Raw genomic sequence first — 22,185 nt, forward strand, 5'->3', positions numbered from 1 at the left:
TTCCTGCACCACAGGGGATCAACATCTTCTACGCTCCTTAAATCTAGGGAGCCAGTCAGTATAAACAGCTTCTTTTGCTGAGGCAGATATCTGCAAATTAATACAGCTTTTGAACTGCAGATTAATGGTTGGAATGCAGGAGGTGCTCAGGCCATTAATATGTTATTAAGAGGTAATGTAAAGAAAAGAAAAGAAAAGAAAAGAAAAGAAAAGAAAAGAAAAGAAAAGAAAAGAAAAGAAAAGAAAAGGACTATCATGGTAACTTTGAAGGACACTTCCATCTCCAGTTCCCTAGGAGAAAGAAGGGCTGCTGTGTGATGAGGAACAACCCAAGCCAAGTGGGGTTTGGGTTTTCAAACTTCATTAATTAAATCCAAATTTCATAGAATTTGTTGAAGAATCTATTAGCAATCAAGTTAAATGGATATTTATCATCTCTATAATGCAGCTCGCACTGCAAATTAAATCTGATAACTACCATCTGATGATTTCTCTCCTTCCTCTCCTCACTTTTAATTCTGCATGTTCTAAAAAGAGGTATGATATTTAAATATCCCTCACTAACCCATATGTCCCTGATGGTTTCAGGCTAACCTATGTGTTAGGAAGAATCCATAGCTGAGTGGTAGAAGGTCTTAGATTTTGATCTCCAGCACCTTCAGGTAGTCCTGGAAAATCCCTGCTTAAAACCCTGGAGAGTCTGCTACTCAGTATCAACCATGCTTTATTTAAATGGATCAAGGATCTGATTCATTATAACTTCTCATCTTCCTTCTGCTTAAACCCAAGAACAAATTGATTTTGGAAAATGGAAACTAGTAATAAGCAGTTAAATTGATGATAGTTAAGCTAATAACATATCAAGATGCTGACAACCATTATCAGCATTTTGTGATATATGGAGATAGGTGATGAGTAATCTTCCTAGGGTCTCTATTAATGATAGCTCTTTAAATAGAATGTGAGCAATATTAGGAGTTCCATATTAATCAACTGAATTGTGAATTTCTAATGCTGATTTTTTTTTTTTGGAGAAAGGTCTTGAATTTTATATCCTAGCAGATTTTAATGTATTAAGGATGTAGTCCTTTATGTATGTAGCTGAGTATCAGAGGTAGAGGTCTCTCCAACCCAAGGAAGCAGATCTGAGATGATCTACTCTAAGAAAGTAGATACTAAGGTACTTTGCCATTCTTAACAATGTAGAGGGTTCAAGTCAATTGATGGTCAGGCAAAGGCAGGTTCATTCATGAAAAAAAGTGGTCACAGAAATAAGACTTTCCTTGCAAGTAGGAAAACTCCAAGGCCATCTGCTGCACCTTGGGTGGGATTCTGAATGTTCAGACTTAAGGCTCATCTTCACATCCTCACATCCTGCATGCTGGGGCATGAAGATACTTTCTAACTATTTTTGAGAGACAGATCCTCATGATGTTACCTTCATCTCATCCCCAACCTGCTTCCGAAGCAGCCTGGAGCTATATTTAGTTGTTCCAGTTTGGCAGTGGTGTTTTCCTCCTCCTCCTGATATACAACTTCCCTTCTGGACAACCTAGGGTGCTCTGGGGACAAGTCAGGGGATGATGAAGTCAGGGGCAGTGATTTGGGCAGCTCCAGTTGGCCTGGATTGCATGCACATGTGTGTATGTGGTTGAGACGTTCATAAAGAAGAGAGAGCATCTGACATACATACATGCAACACAAATGTGGAATGGGGGTGGGAATGAAGAGGGATGATTCCTAAAGAAATCAGCTTTTGGAGGGAGAAAAGAAAGACAATTCCAGAGGCGCAATGCCACCAAGACCTTTGTGGTTCAAGCTTCTCTGCTTTGTATTTCAAATCAGGAGATTGATAGTCCTATCAGAAGAAGCCACAATGAAAAATAAAAATTAAGATCTGAATCCCCAAGCTCGCCCTCCACATGTGCAGGATAATTATTGCTGGATGGTTTCCCTCCCAGTAACTGACACTGGGGAGGGGAGGGGAGGGGAGGGGAGGGGAGGGGAGGGGAGGGGAGGGGAAAAGCAAGGAATCTACCATTATTATTATTATTATTATTATTATTATTATTATTATTATTTATTGGATTTCTCCCCCGCCCATCTCCCCCACAATAGGGGACTCTGGGCGGCTTACAAACACATTAAAACTATAAATATATATAAAATACATAATATATATAGAATTAAAACAATACTAAAAAGGAAAATCCAAGAAGATGGAACATCGGGCCGGGGACAGCCAGCCACTATGGGGCTAGCCATCTCCCTGCTTGAGATATTCCCTCCCCACCCCAGGCCAAGTGACAGAGCCAGGTCTTCCAGATCCTTGGGCCTTGTGTTCTGAAACTACCCCATATTAAATTGTGTGAGGGCAGCAATACTGTCAGTCCTCATTGCTGAGTTGCAACAAAGGTCAGCTGGACGGGCAATACAATTTATAGCAGTACATTTTCTTCCCAGCTGAAGTATGGTGGGAAAGCACATTAACGTCGCCATGAGGACTCAAAAACCTTTTGTTCCAGAATGCTATTTGCTAGAACAACATCTGTTTGTTAGGGTGTTTGCTCAGGTGGTTTCAACCAGCAGTCTGTTACTTGTTTGATTTTCGATACTACCATATGGATCTCTAGCACATCCTGAAAAAAAGGTTGCGCTCAGTTCTGTTTGTTGCTATTAAACTCAATTTACAGTTCTGCGTTTTCTGTTAAACTTGTTCACCATCCTAATGTCACCTTCTCTCTCGCTTTGGCAAATATCCTTGGACAGGCTTGGTGAATATTGAAAGCTTTGTTTCCTTTTCCAAAGATTTATGAAATCAGGTGAACTTGGAATATACAGTATTTGTAATTACAGGCTTTGGGGTTTTTTTCTATGTTTTTGTTTCTGTGTTGTGTTTTTTCCTTTCCCTTTTTTGAGTGGTGAGTTGTTCATTTTTATTTTATGCGTATTTGTTTGGAAACGGACTGTTCTGAATAACATAATTAAATAAAATTAATACATCTTTTTTTTAAAAAAATGTTTGCCGCATTCTGCTTTTCACCGTTTCACCGAACTAGCTAACAATATAAGGGCAAAGAAATCTTTGGATAATTCTGCCACAGTGGCTTTTGTAATCTACCCCCAGGAGGAAAGATCAGGGCGTAAAGAATGTGTCTTTGTGCGCGTGCAAGACAGAGCGATGGTGATAATGCAGTAAAAGCCCTGCCTCTTTTTTACATGCCTCACACCAGTAAATGCACTTTACTGGCGTGATGTATGTCAATCACACAGTTGTGGCCACTCATCTGATGTTCTTTGACCCCTGCATAGACACCACTGGGAAAGACAATCAAAATTTCCCTTGAATAATTGCAAAAATAATTATAATAATCTTTCCAGGATAGGGCCCCACACGTCTCTGAATGTACTTCGCAGCCATATGCCCCAAATTAGAGGGGGAAAAAATAATTGCAACAGAGATTACAAATGTGAAGTTTACAATATGAAAGCATCCGAGTCTCTCTTCACTCGCTGTTTTCATAGCTAATGACTGACGTGCCAGAGTTCCAGACTGCAGATCCCAAATCATTCACACTTTTTAGCAATGTTTGCAAATAGACAAATGGCATGACAATTTTCGAGCATATCGGCTGGGCCTTCAAGCTGTTTGATTGGCTTCAAAGCTACGCCATTTTCCTGCACGCTTCACTTGCGAAGAATAAGCAAATGTCCCCTTTTAGAAGTTCCACATTCTAAATAGTGACAGGAAACTTCACTACCTCCCAAAATGCTTTCTCTGGCAAATTCTCCTGATCCTGATTTCATCCACACCAAAACACCTTTCTCTCATTAACACGATAGGAAGCATGCGCCCAGGTCCCAGAAAGGACATTGATGCACGAAAGCGCTTCCATATATAAATCTGTATGGAAGCGTCCAAGGATATTCAAATGCTAATGCACATCCAGGTCCTATTATAATAACTGGGTGAGTTTCTTAAGCCAATGGAATATATGTCTCCCTTTAATAAATTCGTTTTCCTCTGTAATTGGAATGTTGTGAACATTCTGTGGCATCATTAGAACCCAAGAAGATTTAGGCCAATGTTGCCCAAACTTGCCCACTTTAAGAAGAGTGGACTTCAACATGGCTGGCTGGGGAATTCTGGGAGTTGAAGTCCACTCATCTTAAAGTGGCCAAGTTTGGACAGCACTGATCTAGGCAATGTTCCGCCACCACCCACCTGCCCAAAAAAGAGAAAAAAATCCAGTCTTAATATTAAATTTCTATTTTCAATTATATTTGCAGTATCTTGGCAAGGAATTTGGCCCAGTGTTGATCTTTTTGCCCCCGTACAAGTTGACCGATTAGTTGCTATTTCTCATCCTAAGCAAAGGTCCACCTCGCAGCTCTAAAATAAATATTAACTCTAAGGAAACCTATATGCAGGTTTCCTGAACTTGTCTTTCAGCTTATTGCATTTCTGTGCTCTATGCTAGATTAAAAATTAAGAAGGAACCGTGTTGTTCTAAAGAATTTCCAGTCCAAACTACTGCTTTGGAAAAATAAATTCAGTCATTGTCTCATAAATGCATTCTACACTGCAAATTCAGAATTGGTTTTTCACTTTTAACACCGTTATCCAAAGTGAGTACAAGCATTTAGTTATCGTCCTGTTTGAACTGTGCTAATCAGGTGGTTTCTATAAATTCAATGTTAATCACATTAGGAAACATTTTCTTTCCTGTACGTCATCTTAAACCCCAAATGCTAAACGTCACTTCTTTTTTTCTTCTTCTTCTTCCTCTTCTTCCTTTCTGCAGAGAACAGGAGATTCAGTTGGCGGAGATTCTGAAAGGTAACCAACTCTTTACTTTCTTGACTCTTTAGAGAGCGGTGCTAATTAGGGCTCTGAAAATTTGGGTCTCATTCTGAGTCCTTGAGAAACTTCGTACTTGAGGATCTGATCTCGGTGGTAATCACAGCTAGGAAATAATTTATGAGTTTCATGATCTCTCTGGACTTGAAGATGTTTGCATGAGAATGAAAAAAATGGCAAGAGAGAAATTATTATAGAAGACCAAGTAATATGAGCATAATTTTAAGACAGAACAAAAATCTGCAATTACTAAGTAAATGAACATTCATTTTCATTTTCTCTTCCTTGATTTTTTGTTAAGTGCTTCTGTTTTTGGTGGGGTCACTAAAGCAAATCCTAATGCCTTCATTGGGACTTGATTTTGTTATGACTGTCATTGACCTTGATCTAATAAAATCTGTATCCCATACAAACATGTTGGATTACATCTGGAATAGATTAGAAATGTTTTGTACCAACTGAAATCTATGGGAAGTTTAAGTCATGATTTGTTCTCAGTGGGAACAACGGTTGACTAACTGACCCTGGATTGAATGTCTACACAGATTTTTATAATGTTCAGAAAATCTGGGGCAGGGCATTCGAGCAATTGGTACATTTTGGTAGTTTTTATTACTGTGTGTGGTTGCCATTTTATATTTTGTATTTTATAATTATATAATGTGTTTGGGGTTATTTGGTTTGTTTTTCTGGTTTATTATTTGTTTTTCTGGTCTATACCCCTCAGAGTCATATTGTTTGAGTTGGACAGCCTTATAAATCTAGCAAATAAATAAATTTAAAATTCTTGAAATTTAACTCGATGGGAATGTTATACATCTTATTTCCTTTTTCATCCACAATATTTTTGGCCGGCTTAACCATGTTTCCAGTTAGTCATGGGAGAAAAACCTTGATACCAACTAATATACAAAAATGCCCACAAATTTTCCATTCATCATGATTTCTATGACGTAAATGTTTATGTAACACAAGAAAGCTTGTTATCCAGTCTGTCATGTCTGATATGCTTTCAGGGTTGACTTGGGGTCTGTAACTAAAGTTTTCCAAAGAGCAGAGGAATTTTTGCAAAAAAAAAAAACACAGAAAAACGTTTGCTTGTAACACGAGCTAGGAAAAATGTGTTGTAATGGACACAGAGAGGTAGGGAGCATTTATGAAATGGGAAAATATCCATCTCGCAGCAGAAAATAGCAGTGCCAGTCACTAACTTGCTTTCCAGTCCAGCAAGTTGGGCACTACCAGTCATCAACCCCCTCTTCTCCTGATCCTAGTTATCCGTGTCTTCTTCCCCATCGACTGATCCTCGAAGACAAGTAAACATTCAGCAGTAATGCTTTCTTCGCGTGAAAAAAACCCGCTCGCCCTGTAAAAGCCTGAGCTACATTAGGGATAATAAATATTTTATTATCTTTTGTGAGAGAGAAATAGTTCAACATACATTTTATAGCAGGAACCCATCTAATTCACAGTTCCTGAACTAGCATTCAAACCAAGATGCTATCCATCAGTATTCACCTTTGTCCCATTATTTTCAAAGCTGCTTGCTAATTTAATTTTTTTTTTTAAATGGCTCCCTTAAGAAAAGTGTACACCCAAAAAGAATATACACATCCCCATAGAACCAGCATATGAGTACCTTAGCTTCTGTTATAGTAAACACCATGCTACAATGATGTGCATGTTATACAAAACCGCATCAAAAAAAAAGACACTCATTACAGAAAATGTGTGCAAGTTTTCAGGTGACGTATTATTCTTTAGAAAGCCAAAAAACAAGATCAAGTAAAGTTTAAGGCTGGAAAATAAGAAACAGAGCCAGCCTCAACATGGTTATACCTCTCTTCCTAGAACTGAGCCTCTAGATTTTAATTCCTATACTAAACCACAGATACAGCTATAGATAAAATGTTCTCATTAGATGTTTGACTGATGCATTTATGGCTGTAGATTTATGATGTCCAAGCAACCACATACTTGCAGAAAACATAGCTGAATTTTGCAATCATTGTTACAGTGATTTCTGCTGGGAAATGCAACCTTCCACTAAGCTAACGTATTTGGCAGGGGGACTTCCTGATTCCCTTGTGTGAAAAATGGATTGCCTTATTTTCTCACAATCCTTGCCTGTCTTTGCAAATCCAGTCTGAATGTAGCAAAAATATGGCAAAACCCAATTCCATGGACAGCGTGAATACTAGATCACTGTTTTTTTCTGCAATATGGCGAAGGACTATGTGAGGTTTGCACGAGAGATGTTTTATGTTCCAGGGTTTTATGTATTCAGAAGTCTTGGCTTACATGACATGACTCTCAAACAGAATCAGGCCTATTCACAAAGAGGGAGAGATCTATTAGCAATGATTGGCAGGAGCAGGTGAATTTTGGGTGGCCAGGAACTGCATTTTAGCAAGGGTGGGGGCTACACTAGGTAGGATAATGGTGAAAGGGGGTGGGGAGATTGTCTCATGTATGTGAGGCAGGCTGGATGTTCCTGATTTTGCTTTGATCAAGATGACCTTTGAGTTGAACATTTGTTATATAGTATTTTACAACTGTTTTAGGGCTTGCACTGTAGAGGTTTTGTGCTTGGTTCATATCAAAATGATGGGCAACCATGCCAGGGATTTGGGGCAGTGGTCATAGAGGGAATCTTAGGATGAAAAAAAAAGTTCATGATTGACTATCCTTATCATCGGTAAGAAGGGGCAATCTGGTAGGCCCGACTAAGATCCTCAGCTCTACAGGATGGCTTACTACTTCAGCTGGCCTCCCTATATGGGTTATGAGAAGGTCAGGGGATCTGATCTGGTTTTTCCAGCTTTCCATGTGTTGTAAAGGAAATCTTTCTTTTCAAGATTGCAAATACATTCACGGTAGCTTCAGCGTTTCCCCATGGACATGCTGAAAGAACAGGGAGAACCTGTTTTATTTATTTCTGCGGGAGGTTTCATTTACTGCCCACCTTCCATCTTGGCAAGATGTGAAAAATGAAATTTGAGGTTGATGGGTTTCGACTGTTTGCTTGTCCTTCAGAAAGCCTGGCCTTGCCACTCCTTTTAAATGAAATGCAGTCAATCCTAGGTCCATTAACACAGAAAGAAAAGCATATGGGATTGAATGCTGCCGGCGTTGTGTTGCTTCTTACTCTAAGTGTCAGAAGATGAAAAAGAGGGGAAAAAATAGGCTGTGATGGATAGTTTGTCAGGCCACGTTTTAGCTTTATGACTCTATCCAATTTCTTGGCAGGTTGAAGTTCTCTGAGGGAATAGCTGAGCTTTGTGAGTTTCTTCAGGCACCTGATCAGATAAAATGTTAAGTAAAATGAGGAGACGGAGCAGAAGCAAAAGTGATTTGATAGCAAAGTCAGGAATTAGCTTCAGTAGGAAAGGAAAGAAAGATAGGCTAGAAAAGCTACAATCAGATCAGATCCCCTGACCTTCTCATAACCCATACAGGGAGGCCAGCTGAAGTGGTCAGCCATCCCGTAGAGTTGCGGATCTTAGTTAGGTGGGAAGCCTGCAACTTAAGGGCTCCATACAATAGCTTGATGATGTTACCTAGTCAGGTAATGAAACGTCTGCTAGCAAATAACCAAGCTCAGAGAGCACCAAGGACTCCATAGCTTATACTGTCATGACCATTAGTTAGTTAGTTAGTTGGGGGGGGGGGAGGGATAGAGAAAGAGAAAGAGAAAGAGAAAGAGAAAGAGAAAGAGAAAGAGAGAGACATCCTGTATTTCTGTCTGTCTGAAAGAAAAGAAAAGAAAAGAAAAGAAAAGAAAAGAAAAGAAAAGAAAAGAAAAGAAAAAGAGAAAGAGAAAGAGAAAGAGAAAGAGAAAGAGAAAACAAATAGAGGAAGTTGTCAGTGTATATGAGATAAAAGTGTCTGTGTTGGGAGGAAGGGAGAACCTGCTTAGGTTTGGGGTACCTATGCTTGCTCCAGAGGGTCAGACTAGTACTAAAGGCATGAAGCTTCAAGGATGTAGATACACATTAGGAGGAACGTCTTGGCAGTAAAAGCTGTCAATCAGTAGAAGAGGTGATCACAGGGAGGAGCTTTTCAAACGGAAGTGGGATTGTCATCTGTTGGGGATGGTGTAGTGAATCCTGCAGTGTGCAAGGGGTTGTACTTGATGTCCTCCTAAGTCTCTTCCAACTCTGGCATTCTTTGATCTAACATTAATCATCATCATCATTATTATTATTATTATTATTATTATTATTATTATTATTATTATTTTAGTTGGAAGTGCATTTGGTGGTAATAAGAAATCTCTCTCATCACTGTCCTCTTTCTTAAGGTATTTCAATGCCCCCCCCCACCCCCGTAGATGCAGATGGCAGCTTGGCTCCCCCTTACTATCTATCCTGGCTTGCTATTCCAAGCGTCTGAGTCATTACAGCCAACAACAGGGCCAGCCCTGGGAGCAATTTTCTTACAGACTTAGCATTATCCTTGTGATCAAAGCACATATGTGTTCCTTTCAGTCAGGTTGCTTGCCCTTGAGTGGTGACAAAAGTTTCTGGCTATCTTGTTCCTGACTTCCTACAGTCTTGTGTTATTTATTTAATGGGAATTGTAAATTACCTTCTCAAGGAGCTGTGGAGACAAAACAACCTCTGCCTGGGATTATGAATGAGGCTGAGGGACCCGCTGTGTTATTTAAATGAAACAAGTTATTTTATTCTTTCATGTCCACCCTAATTAGAATTGTGCAAATGGAAGAAACCAGGGATAGTAATTATGGAAATGTTTACCTTTACTGATGGCTTGATGCATTTATTGAAAGGACCGGAGTGTAACTGGATTGTCACTGGGTAGATACTCCAATGAATGAGCAACAGTTGCCCACTTTGAACATAGCAGTCAGATCCTTGTTAGGTTTTCTTTGCAAGCACATCTTGGAAATCTATCTGATGCACACACACGGTCTCCCAAGCATCTCTTGCTATCAGCAACATCCCTCATTTGGTCTTTCATTGAAAAGCATTCTTTTCCATGCCACAGAGCCATTGCAGTATAAACAGAGATAGTAGGTCTAATACTTCGATCTATCATAACCAGCTGGAACCCTTTCAATTGGACCAGGCAAGACATTTCCTATGGAAGAGAATATCTGTAGCTCAGGGTTGACCTATAGAGTTCTTAATGCTCTTTGAGCTTGGTTGTTTGCTAGCAAATGTTTCATTACCCAACTAGGTAACATCCTCAGTGTGAGTGAAGGTAAGGTTTGCTGCTTGGTTTTTATAATAGCTTGCCCTTCCAGTTTTGGTGGGGGTGTAGCTGTCTCCTTGATGGTTTCTTGATTAAAGTATTGTTTTCTGCCTGATTGATTGTCTGGTGTTGATTCCTGCTTATTTGAGTATTGGCTGCTGGAGGGGATGTGTTGTAGCCTCTCTGTTTCCTTCCTAGGTCTTTTTTGAATGGTCTGTAAATGTGGTTAATCTCTATTGATAGCTGATTTGCCTGAACGCCAAGCTTCCATGAATTCCCTGGCACTTTGGATTCCAGAACTATCATATCTGGTCTACAAAAATCCAGATGACTGTTAGATGAGAGCAAAGAGATAGTTCTGGACCCCTTTACTACTGTGCTGTGGATTCTGGATTTTTGCAGGCCAGACATAGCTTAGCTTACTAAAGTATACAGTCATCAACCAAATACCAGCCTAGATACAGTTGTCCTATTCTTCTTGCTCCATTAGTTATCTTCCCCCTGCCGTGGTGGGGTAACTTTGACCTTCACCTGCTTTGGCAAAAGAGCTGGCTCACAGTCCATTCCCAGTTGGAAGGATCTCCTTTCCAGCTGTGTTCCCTCTGATGGGACATCTGTTTGGTTGGAGTTCTACACTGTAGACATATCTGATGGGAACGACAACCATGGTGTTGAGATCTGTGATGAGCAGTTGCCCTGCAGTGCAATTACTGATAAATTCCCACAGCAGCATGTCGCTCCACATTTGTGTGGGTAATTATAATGGCATGCAGCTCTGAGGCTAGTGGAGAACTGCCAGAGAATATTGATTGCACAGGTCTGCCTGGAAACGAATGGGTCGACACTACCGGAAGAAAACTGTGAAAGAGACCAACTTATGGTATATACAAATTGGCTTCACATATTGCACTCAGCTATGAGGTGGGGAGCAACGGATGTTGCAAGTCCATCAATTGCTTATAATCCAACAATTCCATCAATGGCTTGTAATCCAATTTATGCCTTGGCATACTGTAACGGCCAAGAGAGTCATGATTTAGTATGATTGATATGATTCAATATAAGGTGTGAGCCAGGTTGGACTGTTAAGAATAAAAGTGCCATCTCTTAGTTGTAAGCAGGCAAGTTGAATAGATCTACTGGTAGAAAGTGGGTTTAACAGGTAACAATGAAATGAAATTCATTAATACATTCATACAATATATAGAATGCATACATGCATTAGTGAAGGTCCCTGCATTTTACTTTAGAAACTTGATTTACTTAGCTAGCAGATATGAATAAATAATATCATAATAGGGTAAGTACACACGGCTTATCTTTACTTGTAGGTACCATAGATCTCTGAAAAGATTAAACATAGGAATATACTTGGCTAGGAAAGTCAATCTCAGAAGAGCTCCCCAAATCTTGTTCCATGAAAAAAAGACTTGTGGAATCAGGTCTTGTACAATGCCCCTTCCTTCATTGTCCTATTGCCTGTTACTCAAATTCTCAGTGTAACAATCTGCTTTCCAGGTTGGGTTCACACAAACCATGCTAAGCCATAATGTGGTTTTCTTAACCTTGGTTTAGCACATTGCATGCACCCTGGTCCAGTGCATACACAGTACACATAGTTTATCCAACAGACCTTGGTGAAGCAAACTGGCTTCTTAGCATGGTCATGCTACGATTCTACGACCAGCTATTAAACATCTGATTTAAATGTGTGCCCTGAAGGACGGACCCAAAAATGTGAAACCAGAGTAGCTTCTGTTCCAGCCACATTACCTATGAATTGAGGCCACCGGCCACTTTAATTGCCCCATAGGACTCCATGGCCAGAATAGGGTGGATGTGTCCCCGAGATGCCACCTTGAGTGATTTTGCTGCGCCAGCCATATTATACCCCCTACTTTTAACGGTTATCGCTTTTCTGTTGAAACCTATCTTTACGTCTTTAATCAGCAGAACAGCATGAGTTTTCAAATCTGCTTGATGAAAACCAGATCTCCTCCTCCTTTGTTTAGCTGGAGTGCACTGAATCTTTGGTCTTCTTGCTCTGCAGGACTGCATCCAAAAGCAGCAGGAACTAGGGAGAGGTCTTTCAATCACAGCTGAGTCTTTTCCACGGATGTCTCAAATCGCTGACCCTGAAAGAACGCCTGGCTACAGCCAAATCAGCAGCAAGCTGGCCATACTGCTAAGGCCCGCTGTTGGTGCCAAAAAATGCCAGCAAAATAGAGGAGAGGAGAGGTTTGGAGATCTTTCTGCCTTGGCACGCAGCTGTGCCCTGAAACTATAAGTCAAAGACCAGCAGCTTTCTAGATTTGATATATATTCTGAAATGGCTTCTGCTGTTTAGGTAGAATAGGTGGAACCCTGCAGATGCTGTGAAATGAAGTGTGTGGGAGCTGAATCACGGAGTATTAAGTTCATGTGCCTTGAGTGCATTGAGGGAATTCCATCACTGGGCTGTGCGCAGGGTTCTTTTGCCTCTGATCGCTCAGTTTCAGGGGATGGCCTTGAATAACAACGTTACAAAAGGAAAACAAAGGCTTTGCTATATCCACTCGGACACTTTCATGTATAGCTTTATCAATCTCCATCATCTTTCTGCTGGCCTACATTGTTTTTCTAAACTAACTAACTAACTAAATACATTCCCAAATGTCCTGATCTTTTCTCATTCCTCTGGCCCTTTGCACATGGGGGGGGCGTTCTACATCATTTTTGGCTCTGCTAAACCTTTTTGGCGGGTGGACTAGAAGGGTGCCTCTATTCACCTTCTAGATTTGAAGAAAGGCATTACAGGGTTGGCAACCCCTCTTTGGATTCATCTCATGAAATCAGCCTTCTCCTTTCATTGAGGTTTTCATGAAGGGATTCAACACGCAAGGGCAAGATGCTTGCACCTTGGGAAAACTCTCAGAAATATAGGTGACCCTTTTGGTCTTGCTATGTCCCTGCTGCTGGGTTTAAAGTGATTCTTTCTTTGCTCATCCTGCTGAAATTGGATTTGTACTGAATCTGCTTTATGCCATGCTGTGATTTTGAACTGCTCCCAACAGCCTTTCATAGGGCAAGGGCATTAAAAATGCAGAATAAAACACACACACACAAAAAAACCCAACATAACCTAATTTGTGTGTAAGTGTGAATGAGAGAAGGGGAGGGAACTAGGCTTAAACAACAGGCCTACCCCTAAACCCAGGATAACGAACTGCAGTTTCTGATTTTCTATATTCTATATTTTCTTCTATTGGAGTTCCTGATTTCACATAATATGTTATGTCTAGATAAATCAAGATATCCTGCTTCATACAATTTGATAAGACACAGCTGCATTTTCTCTAAAACTTAACCACAAAATACCCAGCCCCATTTTTGCCTAGTTTACCACATTGTACAAAACCGGTATAGTTCTATAAGTTTGTTTAAAATGTACAGTTTCCAAATTCTGATCTGCTCCCCATGCAGAAAAAGCAAAATGTGTGAAATTATTTTCGGACCCATTCTGTAGTTATGGATGATTAGGCCAAGTGGCAATCTAATAGCCAAGGACAGGGGTTTCTTTATAGGAAAATAAAACAGCCGCATGATTCTCTTGGCAAGAGTTTAGTTTTGTATTCTGGTTTCACGACACAGAATCAACCTTTGCCTGAACAGGATTTTGGCCAGATGGGCACTGATCATAAAAAATGAGGAAAAGCATTGGAACTGACAACTTTCAGATTAGTTAGAGCAATGCTTAGAATTAGGAGATGCACGCAGCACCAAGGCTGGATGATATGAAAAAATTCAGCAACTTTCATAGATAGAAGTGGGCAAAGTTCATACTTTGTGGCTCTCACGTTTATTCAAGATTAGTCTGCCAAAACTTGACAGCAAAATCATTAGTTTTCAGTGGTGTATATACACACACACACACACACTTAGATGTATATGAAATAAGACTCAAAATGAGCATATTGAGTCTCTGTGAAGGTCAACACACCCATTTCACCTACTTTAAGCATTCCTTAACTTGTCAAAACTCAGAATAAAGAAATGTATTTTAAAATGGGGCACCTCAAAGTTTCTTCTCCTCTTCTTCTTAAAGAAAATAAAGCAAGTCAAAGAAGACTGATGGAGGTTCCTAAAATGATTCATGCTATAAATAGAATCCAGGTCATCCATGAAATTGATTTGTAGGTAATCCAGATAAAATACATATTTCTGCAGCGGATAACGTGGTGGTGGACAAGTCGGACAACTTTAAAGAGGGGCTGACAAGTTCTTGGAGATGAAGATATCAATGTCTGCTAATCACAGTGTGTGTATATGAACTCCAAGATCTCAACAACATGCTCTGGACAACCATTACTAGGTCATAGCAAAGGAAAAGAACTATTGCCTGTTTTGTCGTTGTGAGATTAGCATTTGGTTGACCACAGCAGGAAACAAAAGATGAACAAATAGAGACTCTAGAGGTCTTATTGTTTTATTATCAACAAACCAGTGTTAGAACTGAGAGTTATCCCCCCTACAGAGCTCTAAGTTCTGACATTTGGGAAGGCCAGGGTTCATAGTTACTCAGTATAGCAGAGGATGGTTGTTTCATAATCCTCTGCATTTTGGAGTTCCAAATTACTGTAGCTAAACCAATTTCCACAGTGGATGCAATGCCTTAGGAATCCCCTGTTTTATTATTATTTCTCCAAATCTTACAAAGAATAACACACCTTCTGTGTTTCCTTCCTCTAGTCTCCCTACTCTACATTAACACATATTACAGGCATAGTCATAAACCACCTGTAATCTCAACAGCCTACCATAATGGGTCTCCTATCAAGTTTCTGGAATCCAGACAGTCACTGTGGGTTGCCCTAAGGGCAGAATATAAAACCTGATGAAAGACTGTTATTAGCCCGTAATATTCAAATTATGTTTCTCCGTAGGAACTTGATTTATTGTTACTGGAAAGTGCTCTGTGTAGAGCTGAAGGCAGTCTAGAGGCTTCAGCTAGTGCAGAATGCCACCATTGAATGAGTATTCCACCTCTGTAAGGTGCTCTGATCATCTATTCAGCTTGAGAGGTCCATCCAACATTTTCAGAGATACAGTTTCTCTTGTTACTAATGATATACCTGTTCAACCAACACACTGATTCACAGGGAGAAGATCTGGTGGTTGCTAGGTATTGTTTGTTTTGTTTTGGTAGCAGTGTATTTTGTTATCCTCAAGTTTATTTTAGTTTTGCAAACTTCACTGTTATTTCACATGAAGTGCAATAATCATACTGATGTGATCATAATCATAAGGTGATAGTGATGATGATGACATACGATGATGATAGTGTCCAGGAACATTTGGAGTTGAGAAGTAGAAGGTGGGGGGACTTCCAGGGAAGAAATAGTGAACTAAAAGTGGAGCTGACAACCATGGCGGAATGAAGAGCCGGCAAGCAGACCAGCTCTACATAATTCGTCTTAGGACAAGGAGAGGACTTGAGATCACCCACAAGTGCTCCATACAGTTCCTCCCCATGAGGAGTCTGCAAGACAGTGGTCTCCAGTGGGTTTAGAGCTCTGGGAGATGAGAGAATAGCCATCTTGCTTAAACCACGGTCAGTGACTTCAAAAGGACACTGGATTCGCAGACTTCCTTTTCTAAGAGCTTTGGAAATTGCTTGTTAAGTGCCTTTCAGCTATTAGGAACCTTTGGATCGACAAGTTTTACAGCGCTGGGTGAGTTTCCTTCAATCCTTAGTGTTGTAAATACAAGTTTAAGGACTTAAAAAAAAATGGGGGGAGAGGGAATAAACAGCAAAAGAGTGATTAGAATTTTGATTTTGGAAAGTTACAAACAGACTAATGGCCCAAATGGATTTGAAATCAGTTTTTGGAATTAATTATAAGACTCCTTCCTGTGGGAAAATGCTTTTGTTTTGACTTTTGTTTTAAAAAAAAACATGATAGGATGAGACTCTGAAGGTTGGACACTAGAGGGAACTAGAAGGAAGTAAGGATTACAATTACAGGAGAAAAACACTTAAATCTGACTTATTAATACAGAATGAAGCAAAATGTTTTAACACTGGATATATTGAAGGATATTTTTGAACAATGGATCCAGAAGTTAACTTTAAGAGTGTCTGCCTTTATAGATAGACTGTGTTTAAAAAATCTTATGGAAGAGGAACAAGTTTTACCTAACAAGATTGAGACTGATCTGAAAGTGGATTTGACAGGCTACAAGAATGATATGGAAAAAGATGCTATACTGGACATACAACAGAAACTAGCTGATGTCTTAATAATTAAAAGGGATACACAAATAACAAACCAAAAGAGTGACCTGGATAACTTTCCTACATTGGATTTACAAAAGAGGCTTGTTAAAGCTTTGAAGAATTTTGTGAGAAGGGACAATGAAAACATTGAAAAGAAATCAAGTTCTAGGATGTTATTTGAAGGGACTAAAGATCAAGGTTGTTAAAAGTAAAAGGAAGGAACATAAAATTGGTTTATTCGATCAAGGTTAAAATAGATATGTTGTTATCTCTGGTAACCCTTAATGGACTTTTGCTGATTAGGACTGAAATGACAAGGCTTTAAGGATTTCTTTATAGATAAGAGATGGGATATGGGAAGAAGAGATAATTTGTTGTATTTTAAGAGAAGGTGATAAGTTACTAAAACTGTTTATACTTGCTGTGAGGAAGGGGGAAGTTATTTATATATTTCATTTCTTTTTCTTTACTAAATTCTTATTTATTTATTTATTTATTTATTTATTTTCTATTTTTCTTTCTGCACTTTCTATTTTTTTCTTATCTTTTTCATTATAACTTTTAATAAAATTACTATAAAAAGAGAGAGAAGTAGAAGGTAGAAAGAAGGTGAGCTGCAAATCAACTGAAAGGTCCGTGACAGGATGTGTTTTAGAAATTTGCATTACAAAATTGGAATTGAGCAGAACACACGCCTGTAAAAACTTGGGGTACAACCCTTGTGAAGGATGGGAGAAACTGGCTCCTGTTGGAGAAGGAGCATAACTCAACATGGAGCATATCCTTAGGACATAGAAGATTCCTGCTTCAGATTCCACTTTTGCCTGTTCAAGTAGAGAAACTCACTGATGCCCTATGGACCTGCCAACAATACTAAGCTAGACAGATCAATAGTTTGACATGGGATGTGGAATTTGGTTCTTCTGCTGCTAACCAGCTCATGGACCTCCCAGTCCCTGACAGTTCTGCCACTTCCTATTTCCATCCCAGTCCCTCATAGCTGCATTAATGGAAACTAGCTTTGAGGAACTGGCCTCAAAGTTGAACCCTATCTGAACCCAATCACGTTTCTGAGGTTGATTTCCCCACCACCAGCCCAGTCCGTGGGTGTTGCTTCTCAAGCTAAAATCCTAAAGACTTTAAAGATCCACTTTCCAACAACCCCATTTTTAAAGTAATTAAATGACTTCAGTGGTTCTGTTTGTCCAGTTCTTGCCAAATGATTCTGAACTGCTTTCTGTTTATTGATCCTTTTGGGCTAACACTTGCACGAATGAGAGACATGCCAAGCAGCGTAGTTCATAGAGCCAGCAGGTATCTCTGCAAGCTGTCACTGTAACCAATATAAATGGTATTTATTATCTATCCATATAAATAGTATTTATTATTCGTCCAGATTGTAGGCGTATGTTTATGAACTCTTTTCTCCCCCTGATCTCTCTGCAGGTATGTGAGTTCTGCTGTTGAGCGCCAAGGAGGTACAGCCATGAGAAAGGTAATTCCTCACTAAGTCAGGTAGTCTCCTTAGAGAAAGAATTCACTGCTGTGACCCATTGTATGGTTATCTCTGGAGTTTTGAATGAATGAGTCAGTCTGGCAATTCTGCCTGGCTTTCATGTGAGGGCTATTCTGCATTTCCTCAGTTTGCCTCTGTTTACTGCTAAAATGGAGGATTTGGGATCCTTGCCACTTTTTCAATACATAAGACATTCCTGGATGGATTTACTATGCAAATACATATTTAGCCAAGCACCTAGTCAACTGAGGAATTCAGATGGGAAGGAGCTGGTCACCACAAAATAAGAGGTAGAGTGTTCTATTTTGCTCACAGCTCCAATTTGTTTACCATGATTTGACTTCATGTTGCTTATGATAGAAAAGCTGCAGTTCACACAGATTTGGCAATTGGTATGGTCTGGCCAGGCAACTGAAGAGCAGAAGGAGATGGTGTTTGGTGCCCATCTGGTTGCCTTTGGGTAAATATGCCCTGAAGTCAAGCATGAACCTCTCTTCAAGCCTGATGTATTATAAACCTGGACAAAATGCAGCTGTATGTGGAGTAATATTTTCAAAGAATCCTCAGCTTCTCCATAAATGTCATACTAGAGACTGGAGATGGATCTAAAAATAAGGTCCAACTTTGGTAAATAGAATAAAGAGATTCAGTCCTATGGGGAAGCAATTTGGTATTCTTAGTCCTGGGAGGAGACAATTAAGAAGCAGAGTAAGATATCATTTAAATAAGAAGAGGCCAACAACCTTTTCAGATGCCACATAGCAGGATGTAATCTTGTGCAATGGTATGGGCACCAAAAAATATTAAAAATTGCCAACTCTCATTAGATGTTTGCAATCTCACCCCTCACAAGATTTCAACATTCTTGCTGAAAATTTCATGTGATTTGATACTCATAAGATTTCAGCCATTTTTCATTCATTTGTAAAGGGGAAGAAGGGTTTGAAGGTGCCATCTTGGAGATATCACAGGTGCTTAGCATAGGAAGGGACAATGTTGCCAATCCCTAACTTAATAGGGCAGAATTGTTCTCTGTTTCTGCAGAGGGCAGGACCCAGAGTATTAGGTAAAATCTGCAAGAAGGAGGATTTGGAGTAACCTTACAAAAGGTTTCTTGATAGCATGAGATAGGTGATGGGTGCAAGAAGGCTGTGTTGGTGCCTTTTTAGATATATTTCAATAGAAGCTTGTCAGAGGTGCTATAGTAGTACATCTTCTGGGTCAGAAGGAAGTATGTCTAGATTATACTGGTGTAGGCTTTCATGGCTGGTACCTGTTGGGCAGTGTTGGGCTTCAGAGTTTAGACATGGTCTTCAGGGTCTAGACCATGGTCACTAAACCCTGAAGCCAATGGGTGTAGATTACTTTTGGGGCTCCTTTCAAATGTATAATTCTCCAATTCTCAAACCCTTGAAAGGAATATTTTCAATCTTTCGCGTGAAAATGAGTGCATGCAATGTGGTAACCAAGGGGAAAACCAAGATAGAGAGCAATCATTATAAATCCTCAATAATGTTGATACAAGAAGCCCAAGTTGGCTGGATTTTGTCAAGCATTGATAAAATTGAATTAAATTCAAGACAATTCTAAAACACTCTGTCTTCTGCTTCTCAGTTTTCCCAGTGATTTGACACTCATCACTCAAAATGCTAGAAAACATTGTGAGGACAGATTTATCTCTTAGCGAGAAATTGGTAGACTACTGTTTATTAGAGATGTGTGAATCAATAAAATATCATGTCTTTTTTACTTTTGCACATTAATAAGGCAGTATTCCAGTCTGGGAGATTTTCTGTGATTAAAAAATATTTTTAATGGCTTACATTTCTAAAGTTCAAAGGCTTTTATATGTCTTCCACTAAGTTGTGTAATTGTTTAATATAATTTGCTCAAGGAAATTTCTCAGAGGTGAAAATCATCTGACTTTTCTTCTTTGACATGAAGATCTCTCCCATATAGGCTTTTTCTTAATTTAACTTCCCCTAATGTAAGCTCTCTTGAATATAACTATTGCTAATTTTGAGTAGCATATATTCTTTTCAAAAATAGTCATATTTTTGTTCAGATAAAAACAGATGTGAATTGCATTTTGAGTGGTAAGGTTCATGCCCCAGAAAAGTCCAGTTACCTCCAAATATTCATATTTGATCCCAGTGAAATCTATGGTGGGATTATTTTATAGCTCCAGGGGTGTTATGGAGCCTATTCGTCTGGTTTGTAAGAACTGGTTGTGGAATTGTCCTTCATAATATAACTAAGCACAAAAATCTCTCCTTTTCTGCCTGGAGAAGCTGGTTTATTCAGACAGAGCAGGAGGAAAAATTGGACTTTGTTTGCAGGGGGAATGCCAGAGCTCTGTCAGGATCGCATTCCAGTCTTTGTGAGGTACCAGCTTCTCCAGGCAGAGTGGGGGGAAATATGAGTTTATATCTTAAGAGAAGCTCTCACATTGGCATGGTTGTGATTCTTTTTACCTTTGTCAAAATAATGCCAGTTTTTTAAAGATGGATTGGTATGTCCTGATAATTAACTACTTCAATTCTTCTTCTTCTTCTTCTTCTTCTTCTTCTTCTTCTTCTTCTTCTTCTTCTTCTTCTTCTTCTTCTTCTTCTTCTTCTTCTTCTTCTTCTTCTCCTTCTCCTTCTCCTTCTCCTTCTCCTTCTCCTTCTCCTTCTCCTTCTCCTTCAAATCAGGAGAAGGGATTTCTTTCCTGTTATGCAGAATTATCCTCTTTGCTGTACCCAGGCTTGACAGAGCCAAACATCTTCCTGAGACTAATTCAACATCACATTGACATTCTTAATTATAATATTTCTTCCCAAAATTATTTTAACATATGTATTGATTTGAAATCAATACAGTGTTAGAACAGGACCAAATCACGTGAGTTAAAGAACCTTCATTTCTTCCATCACCAATAGAAGAAGTCTAATGTCCATACCTTTTAAAACATTATTTGGGGTGGAGTCCAATAGACCTGGGAGTCATCCTAATTTTCCAACAAATATCTTTGTGGAAAATTAGGATATTTGAAAACAAATATCTTCTTCCCAAATATCCTGTTAGGGGCTGGTTTCCCACTGGCAACGGATCAATGTACAGGTGTTATTCTATTCTACTCCCTAACCCAGATAGAAAGTATACCTCCTTTGAAATATGGATCATAAACATGTGTGTGGAAAGGAAGAAGAAAAACTGAGCAACAGAAAGGGTGGACTGGAGAGGTTTCAGCCCATTCCAATTTGGAACCAGCCTTCTTCAAATGATGTTGAGATTCATGCGTTTTGGGTTGTTGTTGGTTTTTCCTGCCTTAGTTCTTTGGATTTGCTTGGTCGTGGCATTTCCTACAGGCATAATGCAGATGCTTCGGCAGATGTTGCTGCAAAGAATGTAAGCAAGTTCTGTGCTTTATTGCGAGCTGATGTTGCCACTTGCCAGCCCGTTAAGAATTCTCTCTTCCTTTGGCCCTATTCTTCATGGAGCGAACACAGGATAATTAGCCTGAACTCTAAATGCTGTGAATAGGAGACTTGGTAGTTTCAGTGCTTTTGGGGAACACTGCCTTTCATTTTAAGCTGCTTTCTGACTAACTGAAAGGAGCATCTTGTAGCAAAGTGTACAATTAGGTAACCATTCAAGATTTCAAATGAGGCACACGCTTTGAAAAGCAGCTGCTTATAATGCTCTTTTTTTAAAAAAAAAAAATTCTTTATGTGGCTCCTGCCTGGGGATGACTAATCAGTTAGATCGGCGTGCAAATTTGTCATTTATCAGAGCAGACCCAGCTTGCATACAAAAATCATGCGTTTGTTTTTAAATCATTGTGTGATTATTCTCAAAAGGAATCTTTTTCAGTGCCTTCAGGTTTGTCAAGGGCTGTAATTAATCACAAAGGTCGTTTGGGTTGGGCCAGGTTTTTAGAATTAAATATACTATTTGTTTAGAGGATTGGAAGTTGGTAACCTAGATTCCCAAGTCAACAAGTTGCTTAGAACAAGGGTCACATTTCAAACTGAGCAAGGACTAATCGACTTCCACAGAAACCTAGACAATCAAAGACTTCATCAAGCACAAGAGACCTTTAGCTGAATTTCAAAAGCCCACTGCAAATAATTAGTTCTGACTCCTGACAAGAAAATCCACAGCAAAGGGGGAGGAGAAATACAGATATCTGGAATTTATCTTAATTATGAGGAAGATGTAAGGATATAAACCTAGGAAAGTGGGAACCACTTTTCAAACCACTCTGGAGTCATTATCTAAATATTTAGCAAGTGTCTCCCACACAGGAAAAAGATGGCCAAAACTCCATTGACTCAAAATTGTGTGAGGAAG

At 39.4% G+C, this 22,185-nt stretch overlaps 1 protein-coding gene across 1 annotated transcript in view; it reads left to right on the plus strand.

Annotated features, from left to right (window-relative positions):
* The window catches only part of LOC103059489 (connector enhancer of kinase suppressor of ras 2-like), a 259,146-nt gene that overhangs the window by 204,363 nt on the left and 32,598 nt on the right, over positions 1-22,185 (plus strand). The window contains exons 14-15 of the mRNA XM_088151675.1: positions 4,806-4,840; positions 17,781-17,829. Coding sequence (XP_088007801.1) covers positions 4,806-4,840; positions 17,781-17,829 — 84 coding nt within the window. The remainder of the gene's footprint in view (positions 1-4,805; positions 4,841-17,780; positions 17,830-22,185) is intronic.

This window comes from Python bivittatus, unplaced genomic scaffold, assembly GCF_059951505.1.
Source record: "Python bivittatus isolate LINGU-HERP-01145 unplaced genomic scaffold, Pbiv_v1 ctg000670_np1212, whole genome shotgun sequence".
Lineage (NCBI taxonomy): Eukaryota > Metazoa > Chordata > Lepidosauria > Squamata > Pythonidae > Python > Python bivittatus.